The sequence below is a fragment of the Mus pahari genome, chromosome 17, assembly GCF_900095145.1.
Source record: "Mus pahari chromosome 17, PAHARI_EIJ_v1.1, whole genome shotgun sequence".
NCBI classification, from domain to species: domain Eukaryota; kingdom Metazoa; phylum Chordata; class Mammalia; order Rodentia; family Muridae; genus Mus; species Mus pahari.
Window position 1 is genome coordinate 43474268 of NC_034606.1, and position 10000 is coordinate 43484267.

The 10000-nt window shown below is 49.3% G+C and overlaps 1 protein-coding gene across 1 annotated transcript in view; it reads left to right on the forward strand.

The window, feature by feature from the left end:
- Nucleotides 1-322: 322 nt before the first annotated feature.
- LOC110334939 (cytokine receptor common subunit beta) overlaps nt 323-10000 on the forward strand; it is a 23005-nt gene continuing 13327 nt past the window's right edge. Inside the window, exons 1-3 of the mRNA XM_029548119.1 lie at nt 323-408; nt 8300-8534; nt 9547-9670. Of these exons, the coding sequence (XP_029403979.1) occupies nt 8447-8534; nt 9547-9670 (212 nt within the window). The 5' untranslated portion in view covers nt 323-408; nt 8300-8446. The remainder of the gene's footprint in view (nt 409-8299; nt 8535-9546; nt 9671-10000) is intronic.

Consider the following 10000-nt stretch of genomic DNA (forward strand, 5'->3'; position numbering starts at 1 on the left):
GCCACATGCTGAAAGTGGTGCCCTCCAGGTCCACCCCAGCTCTGCCAGGCTCTGGGCACACACTTGAGGGGAGGTGGTTATTGCCCTCTTTGTCTGCTTCCTCCAGAGGAGTCAGGGAGGCGGGTGTGGAGGGGGCCATTCCTGGCTGAGACCTCTAGGGCACAGGAGAGCCGACCCGGAGATGGTTCGGCATGAGCTTCTCTGGCAGAAGTAAATGTCGCGAGTATTATCAGGGTCTGGTGGCCGCAATTCTGAGAAGCAGGCGAAGCTGCTTGCGAAAGGGCACTGGCAACTTCCTCAATCTGCTCTCTATTTCCTCCAGATGGGGCACAAATAAATAGGAAGAACCCGCAGCTCACTGCTACTTGGAGGCTCCCGAAGGAGGCTGCCTGTCGCCCAAGCACAGAGGTAAGGGTCTGGCTTCCTGATGTGGAGCTGAGGCTGAGCGCAAAGCAGGGGCCGTGGGAGTCTCCAGGGTGGAAGAGGACGGGATGAGGCAGGGCTGGGGTAGCATCTCCCTCAAACTTGATCCTCTAGAAAGCCTAGGTCTCAGACTCCAAGGCGGGTAGTAGGGAGGGGCGCCCCGGAGCATTGGAGCTGAAACCAAGTCGGGGCTCTGGGAGAGGTAAGATTAGGATGTTCTCTGGGGCTTTGGGGCTCTAGGAGAACCCAGCTTTATCATGGGAGGTCTGGTGACAAGGAGGACTCCCTGACAGCTCTACCTTGGGCTAAGTCGCCCATATATTACCCTTCTAACTTTGCTACCCATATGTTACTTCAGGCCCTGTCCTGAGCTTCAGGTCACACATCTGTGGGACAGGGTGAGTGGGAGACATAGCTCCCTCTGTCTTCCACTAGAACGGGAGGAAGGGAGGAGACAGAGAGAGGGTAGAGAAAATTTACCTACAAGGATGAAGAAGTGTTGGGGACAGAGCCAGAGATGTACTACTGCCTTGGTACTGGGTGTAATTTGGCGAGCTCACTTGGGAAGTGCCCAGAGATAGACCAGATCATCCAGCTCTCTCTGTCTCTGTCTCTCTCTGACTACCTTTTCCTCTCTGTATGTGTGTGTCTGTGTCTGTTTCTGTCTCTCTGCCTCTGTTTCTGTCTCTGTCTCTGTCTTTCTTTGTCTCTCTCTCGGTCTCTTTCTCTCTTACACACATTCTCTCTCTCTCTCTCTCTCTCTCTCTCTCTCTCTCTCTCTCTCTCTCTCACACACACACACACACACACACACACACACACACACTATACTGTGCTCTGAAATCACCACAGATGATTTGGGTCGCATCTGTACCTAGTGTACCAGCAGGTAGATGTCTCATCACATAGTTAGGGACCAGTCTCGCCCAGACAGGGACACAGACAGCACCTCTGCTGACAGAGACCACTGTCATGTCTCACAGATCATAAACTAACCTATCCATATGCCCCACATGCTGTATTCCAGAGGTCATACATTAGCCATCGTTGGACAGAAATCTCTGTGACCTATCAAGCAAAGAGTTTGCCTGAGGTTCAGGCCCCTGCCTCAGCTCACACCCAGCACATAAGGCCTCTGAACCTATTCTGGCAATGAAAAGAAAAGACACCTTCACTAACTTCCTTGTAGCGCAGCATCTCCCCTCTCTCTACCTCTTTCTCAAAGCTACGTTTTTATTAAGATTTTTAAAAGATTTTAAAGATTATTTATTTTATTATGTTTAAGTACACTATAGCTGTCTCCAGACACTCCAGTAGAGGGCGTCAGATCTCATTACAGATGGTGGTGAGCCACCAGGTGGTGCCTGAGATTTGAATTCAAGACCTTCACAAAAGCGGTCAGTGTTCTTCACCAGTGAGCTATCTTGCCAGCCCTCTTAAAAAGCTTTCAAAGAAGACGCCTTCTCTGTCCGCATGGGCTGAATTGCCACTTCAGACCCTACCCCACCACTGGCTCTAGCAAATCTTTAGCTGGAACCTAATGTCCAGCCCTGGAACCAGAAGGGTGTCAATGAGGTTGCCCTGTAAGGCTCCCCTCACTTGCTCTGCTGTCTCTGCATCTAACCCTAGACCTCTCTCTTCTCCTGGGGAGTCCCTGGGGTCTTCTAAGATCTCCTGCCTGTCTACACCGCAAATCTTAGTAAGTCACAGGTTGCATGGGGCTGGGACTGTCCCTTCACCCAGACCTGCTGAGTACAGAGATCCCTGGTCTCCATCTCTCTTTACTACTTCTGGTCTGGCCACACTTCAGGAAGGGACCTGAGTGCCACAGGATGCTTGTCTCTCTTGTTGCCAGGTCTCTAGATGAGGGTTCTCAACCTGTGGGTCGCGACCCCTTGGAGGTCTCCTGTCAGATGTCAAGCAGATCAGATATTTACATCATGATTCAGAACCACATCAAAATATTGAAGTGGCAATGAAATAATGTTAAGGGTGTGGGTCACCACAACATGAGCAACTGTTTTAAGGGGTCACACAACATTAGGAAGGTTGGGAGCCACTGGTCTCGACCCTCTTGACCAGGGTTCATGATGCCATTGCTCAGTTCCATGTCTCTAAGGACTCTCCTCAGCTGCTTTCTGTGTGACCTCTACATGACTTCTACACACTTGTCCTGAACTTTTCTCTAACAATTCCTCAAATCCTGACTTTCTTTAGCAACACTGACCACAGAGCAAGTAGCCTGGAAAAATCAGCTCCTTTAATTTAAAATTCCTGGATTTCGGCACAGCATCCAAAGCAGGTGACCTGAGACGGGCATCCTTCCTCTTCCATAGCTGCCCCTCTATCAACATGGGTCCCCATTCCAAATTATAAAAGGATTCACTCACTCTCAGGTCACTATTCGGTTTTCTGTAAGAAATTGCCCACTGTGCCTCTGTCCATAGCAACTGCTCTTACTGCAATTCTCAAAGCAAATTTGATCTGGTCAACTCTTTCACTACCAGGCCTTGAGCTATTCCCACCATTAGAGAGCATTACAGGTGTGAGGGCCTGGGTGTAGTCAGGTACATGCTGCTGGAGTGTATGCATGGATGTGTGTCTCACATATGCATGTGTGTGCGTGTGCATGTGTGTGTGTCTGTGTCTCTTTCCGCACCTGGGATTGGCTTGTAACCTCACCATACAAGCTTCTAGGCCTGGCCATAGGGTTTTCCCTCCTCAGAGGCCCTGCCAGAACACACTTGCATATTCAGATTCTAGCTTAATTAAGTCCTATCTGGTTTCTTTGTAGTTTCAGAGTGAATAAACCTTTGTGCTCACTCCTGGTAACTCTCCCCCACAATCCCACTCAACAGTTTTGCTTTTATTGTGTCAAGTTGCTCATAACCCAACACTGCAGGAAAGGGCATAAGTTCATTAGTGTTTAATGTCAAAGAAAGACACAAAAGACAGACACCTGATTTTCTAGTGGTTAGAAAAGCCAGAGTCGTGGATGTGGCAAATGCATTTCTGTGGCTAGGTATATATTCAGAAATGGCGGCTTTTAAATTACCCAGTCCAATCTGCGCAAGGAACAGAGCGTCCTCTGCTGAATTTGAAAGGTTCTGGATCGAGGAAATTCTACCTTAGCTGAGATTATTTTTGAGATCATTCAGAATAGGAGGAGCCCAGAAACCTGGGCTTATCACCCACTGCTTGGCAGTGAGGAAGATTTATAAACAACTACTGCTTACAGCGTGCTGTGTGTACACACCACAAACAAAAAACTAAGAACCCAGTGTAGCCCTCCAGTAAGCCACCTAAGTCTGTTCTAAAGAGTGACTGTTAAAAAATGTCCCCAAGAACATAGTTATATTTTTTTTTACACTTGTAAATTATATGCAAGTGGTATTGATCTGTAGCTCCCAGACAGGGTGCCAAGTCCACCTCATTTCAGGGACAATGCTTGCCTCTTAGCCAGCACCTCACGCACTGCAACAGTCCTTCCATGTGTGAGCCACATTGCTGCTCCCCCCTGAGTGTGCCCATGGCTCTGGCAGAGCCCCTGGCTCACCACTGATATCTCCCCTCCTTCCCTTTGCTCTCCTCCGGTTGAGGAAAGCTTTCCTCTTGGCGCCACCTTTTCCTTCCAGGGCTTCTGAGAGCCAGGAGATGACTCCCTCCAGACAGCCTGCCTTACTCCAGGTCTCTGAGCGTCTGTCAGTCTCACTGACTCCACAAACCACTTCTCCCTTTGGCCATGTACATCCAGGAACTCTCCCGCCATGCCTTTCTCAAGGCTCTCTGCTCTGTTTCTGTCTTGGTTTGGTCACATGCTCTCGCTGAGCCCATCTCACTTCCTCTGCACACTGCAGCAGCCTCCATCTCTGGTCACCAATACTGCAGCATCTCTGGCTCCAGTCAGATCCCAGAGGTGTCTTCAAAATATCAGTTGGGACTGTCCAGTGGTCCCACTGAAAAAGCACCAGAAGGCGACAGCCCCCTGAAAGTCTTAGTGAGCAGGATGAGGTTCCCCTTCCTGCTACTTTCTAAGCTCTGACACACTTGGTTAGATTCATTATTGTTTTTATCCTTGCTCTGACTATGGGTACTTAGTAGCAGATGCTCAAGTCTCTTCTGCTCCATTGTTTGGAATTCAGAATCAACTGGATCAGGGCATTCACATCCTTCTCTATCCTTTGTTCCCATCTCACTGAGCTTCAGGAGTTGTGCTCAGCACACTGATCCCTGGAGACAAAGCTGGGACTCTCTCTCCTGTGCTAGCATTGGCCTGGAGCTGAGGCAGCCCAAGTCCTCTCTGGCCCTGACACTGGCATGGGGATCAGGGGGACAAACTCAGGTCATCAGAATGGTTTGCACCCTGAATGTTTCCATGGCCCTGGCAGGTAAGTTGGCCCTGTAGCCTCTTGCTGTGGATGCACGTTCGAGCTTCTCTCTCTTCCTGGTGAAGTGCTCCAAACATGGCCACCATGCACACTTCTTTAACAAATCTGGATCTGCCTTGAGACATGGATCTGTCTGCCCTACCCCCAGCATATTTCTTCACACACGCAGGGATCGGGGTGTACAAACACTTCTGGTTTCCTGCTCTTCTCCCTCTCTGCCACCTCCATCCTGTTCTCCCTGGTCCTCCAGTCTCTATACTTACCCTTGGTCTTCAAAGGCTGTCAAGCCTAACTTGTTTTGTTTTCAGAGAGGTGCTCACTGTGTTGCCCAGGCTAGCCCCAGGTTCCTAGCCTGGAATAATCCTTCCTCACTAGCAGCTGGAGTTGTATGCCCCCTAAGGCCCTGACTCAATCCTTAAGGTCAATGTTCCCTCCTACTTATATTCTACACCAGCACTTGGGTTTAATTAGCATTTTTCAGCCCTCATAAAACCAGGCAGGTTCTCAGCCCATTTTCAGTTCTCCTCTTACCCCTCGAGCCCCTCCCCTGCCTCAGAACCACCTCCCACCTTAGTCATCTGAGGTTTTGCCTGGCTCTTGCCCCTGCTGTGAGCTCCCTCACTGTTGCTTGCTGCAGTGCAAATCTCCCCTATGTAACTGCAAGGCAAGCTGCTTTCTCTGTTCCCATACAGCAGGCTGCCTTGCTTTAAATCTGTCTTTCTTGAAAAACCTGACAGAATAACTTCTTTTCAGGAAACATCTGAAAACTTCTTCTCTGTCTCCATGCAACCAAACCACACCTTCAGCTGGGGTAGTTTCCTCAGAGGGACATGAGGCTTTGCATGTGGCTTCTGTCATTTCCCTATGATCCAAAATGGCAACTGGAGTGCCAACTGCCCTTTCTGAGATATAGGAAGAAAAGAAAAAAGTGAAAACAAACAACTTTTCCCATGCCTTTTAAGTAATCTTTCGGAAAGATACATACAGGGCTTCCCCTCATGGCTCCTTGGACAGCATTTATTCATGTGACCATGGCAGGAGAGAGTAAGAAGTATTATTACTTTTATCTTGTGAAAAAATGAGCCCCAAAAGGCAAGGGACAGTGAGGCAGCTGGCACTGCTGGCCATGAGCATCCCTGATCCTCTACCCCCTCCTTGGTCCCCTTACCAGTGCTTCCACGGTGTTCTGAAGAGTGGCCCCTGCCTTGGTCTTGGCCCCTTCTTTGCATCCACCTCAGTTGGGTTCTTCTCGGTGGTGCCTACTCTGTGACATCACTCATCATTACACTGATCTTTCTAAAATCCAGAGTCTCCTGTCTTAGGATTTCTTGGCGTTTTGTTATGTTTTGTTTTGTTTTTATAACAGCAGTCTGTGTTTTAATAGCTTTAGGCTCTGCAGTAACCAAGGGATGTAAGCCCAGAGATTCAACTTTTCTCTCCTTGGGCTCTGTCTGGTCATTGTAAGTATGGCAGAAAAGTCTGAGTTGAGGCAGACACAGGACACCAATGATCAGGAAACACAACCTCTCAGGGAAGCCTGGTGAGAGAGGGCGGGTCCTCAGTCAACCCACCTGGGGTCAGTCCCAGCCCCTCTCACACAGCTGGGGCANTGTGGGCCCATCACTCCATATTCTTATACTGTTTCTTGTCTGCNAGGATTGTAACAGCTGCCTTGACCAAGATGCATTGATTTCCCCCAGAGCACTCTGCACACTTCCTGCTTGACGGTGGGCATTAAACCTCAGTCACCCGCTAACCTGGATTTTCTGTGTGTATTTAAATGCTCTGCTCAAGGGCTTTGGTGACACGGCTCTGTTGTCTTTTACAGTAGATGGTAACTTGTTCTCCATGATTTCANTTGTTAGGGACTGAATACTCATGCACCGCAAAACCCTTATGTTGAAACTACATCCCCAGGGGGAGGGATCAGGAGACCGGCATCCTTCTATTAGACATCCCAGGAAGCCCCCTTGGTGCCTCCACTATGGCATTAGCAGTCAGAAGCCTTGAGGAAGAGGCCTGCCTCATCTGACCTCAAACCTGCCTGTGCCTTGACTTTGGCCTTGCCACTTTCCAGACACTCAAGCAATAACTGTCTGTGGTTTTTATGAACTATCTANCGGTGGTCTTTTGTGACAGCCATCCTCCCAGTGAAGACATTGGTCATTGGTACATCTGGTTTTTCCCCTTACTTGGTGACTCTGTCGGCATTATGAAAGGCAGGCATTGGCTGCACACCCTTTCATCCCTCTTCGTCANAGAGTCCTTTGGTTACTGTTAGGGTTGACAGCTCAAGGGCACCAGCAGCAAAGGTTTGGTGTGATTTACATCTAACTTTTTAATTAACCTCACATGGGGAGGCTTGTGAGACAGAGGGTTGGGATTTGTGTGTGTTGTTNTTCCACCATCCTAGCATTTCCCAATGGCATATTCCATCATTTTATGCTGTTTCCTCGTCCCTCCTTCATTCATATTGAGCATTATGGGGTAAAAAAAACACTCGTTCCAGTCAAGGAGTCCCATGACTAGATACTTAGATGGCTGATAGGTAAGACATAGGTAAAGATAAAAACATAGATAGATTATAGGTAGATGATAGAGAGATGATCAATAGACAGATAGATGATTGATACATGATAGAGAGACAATAGATAAAAGATAGATGATAGATAAGTAGATAAATGATAGATATAATGATAGATGTTTGAAAGGCAGATGATAGATGGATTATAGATAGATGAATAAATAGATAGATGACAGATAGTTGATACATGAATAGATAGACAGACACAAGATGCAGGCACATGAATGGATGCAAGAGTGGATAAACAGATGTGTACATACAGAGAGGAATAATATATAGGTATGTTGATGAATTAATAGATAGATGATAGAAAGACAGATGATTGTGATCTGTGTGCATCTTGACTCAAGTTTCAATTGCCTATAGGATAAGGGGTCATGGCAATGGCTCTGCAATGCTGGTACTTCCCAAGTGAACTCAGTGAAAACAAGGAAATCCCCAGGCTTCAGAGAAAGGGGAACTGGGAAGCAGAGGGGTCAGTGGGAGACCTGATGGTAAAGTAAGCTGAGGCAGGGAGAGCACCAGATCTGCCTGTGCTGGAGAACAAGGTTGGCTGGGCGTGTGCAGAGACCCAAACAAGAGAGCAATCACACCTAGGCTTGNCCTGCCCCCACGGCCACATCCATCAAAGGTGTGGGTCTTGGCTCCTCTGTGGGGGCTGGTGCAAGCTTAACAGCAGCCTCACTCTCAGTCCTCTGACCTGCACTGTGGTCCGAGGAAGTACCTGCCGCCTCAGAGGTCATCAATCCATCTNTTCTATGTTCCTGCTTTAGTCCAATGAGGCTTGAGTGGAGGAAACAATCCCAGAGCATCAGACATCAGGGCCTCTTCTCTAGGTTGAGGTCAGGTGGCATCTGCAGTGTCTGGGACAGCTCTATGCCTTACAACACTTTTTTTTTTGTAGGCACAGAGGATGCAGTCTAAGAGNGAAGAATCACCAGCCCTGTAACATGAGTGTGGCCCAACCTACAGCCAAGCATCAACACAGAACCCCAGGACAATGAGGANACTACCCTGCCCATAGCTTCCTGTGCAGCCACCAAAGTGACAAATGCACCAGCAAATGGCACTCACCTGGGGGCTGTGCTACATGGCCCTGGTGGCTCTCTGCTGGGNACACGGGGTGACAGAGGCAGAAGGTAAGTCTGAAGACCCCGTCCTTTATCTTCCTTTTTAGTGTTGAGTCTGGTAGGATCTGAACCCACCACAAGCCCAGCAGCTCCACCTACTGTATCCAGCTCTGGGTTTTCCTGTCTCTCCTATATTCTTTCCTTGAGGGTTTCCCTGGCCCCTCTCTTCCCTGTTCTTCACGCTCCTCATCCTCCTTGCCTGGCCCTGGAACATCCAGCTCAATGGTGTCCCTCTCCAGCCATATTACTCAATGTATCCCCTAAAANCCCAACCTCCAAGGAGCCAACATCTTCTCTGCCCCTCTCCAAGGCCCCCTATTCCTCTAAGAACTTCCAGGTCCCCTAATTCTTGGTCTTGGTAGCTTCAACCTAAAGACCTTTCCCCACAATATCTCCAGCCTTCTCCTCTACCCAGAAGCCCATGGGACACTCTGTCCCCAGTGCCCCATGGGTTTCCTCCATGACAATTTCTCTTTACCAAGCCCAGCTTTAGAGAGACGCCAAGGCTTAGTAGATCAGGACCCTGGAAAGGGATATGCCAGCAACTTCTCAGGCACTGCTGTGTCTGTCCTACCAAGTGACACCTCAGAGAACAGGGTCAGGTCTGAGCAATNCCCTACATGAGGGCAGGTGCCACACAGAACATGTTTCACGGCTGAGAATCCACTGGGATCTCATGTTCCTGACAGAAAAGGAGCATTCTCAACAGGATCCACCACACAGCTGCACCAGGCTCAGGGCCCCTCTACCTGGTCACCTGAGTCTCAGCAGGAAGCCGGAGACCAGTGCTTTGTGTGCCTGCCTTCAATGTGAGTCCTCAGGAAACAGAGGCAGGAGGATCTCTGTGAGTTTGTCNCCAGCATGGTCTTCAAAGGAAGTTTCAGGCAGCCTCGGTTACCTAAAAAGACCCTGTCTCACAAAAAAAGACACTCCTGTGGGACAGGAGCGAGAGGGACAGGGGACACCTGGACACCTGGAGGGGAGAGGATGGCTCTCCTGATCCTCTGCTTCTCCTTGCCAGAAACTGTCCCTCTGAAGACTCTGCAGTGCTACAACGACTACACCAACCACATCATCTGCAGCTGGGCAGACACGGAGGATGCTCAGGGGCTAATCAACATCACCCTCTATCACCAGCTAGAGAAGTGAGTGCCACTGAGACCGTTGGTATTGCTGGCCACCCACACCTCTCTCCCCACCACTGTGTTGTCAATGATTGCGGCCATCATCTCCAGTCATCCTGCATGTGTCATACCTCACCGCCCCATCACCTGCAGCTTCTGCAGCTCCAGGCCTCTCCTCCCCTGAGCATCCTGTCTCTCTCCTCCACTCTTCATCAACCTGGCCCGAGGAGCTGCTGATCTCATAGTCCTCCTGTCTCTCCTGTATTTCTTGCCTGAACACACTCCCCCAGGATTTGCCTATCTCCAAGGAAACCAAACTGCACCTTCCACTGAGAAATACCCATAGTCAAA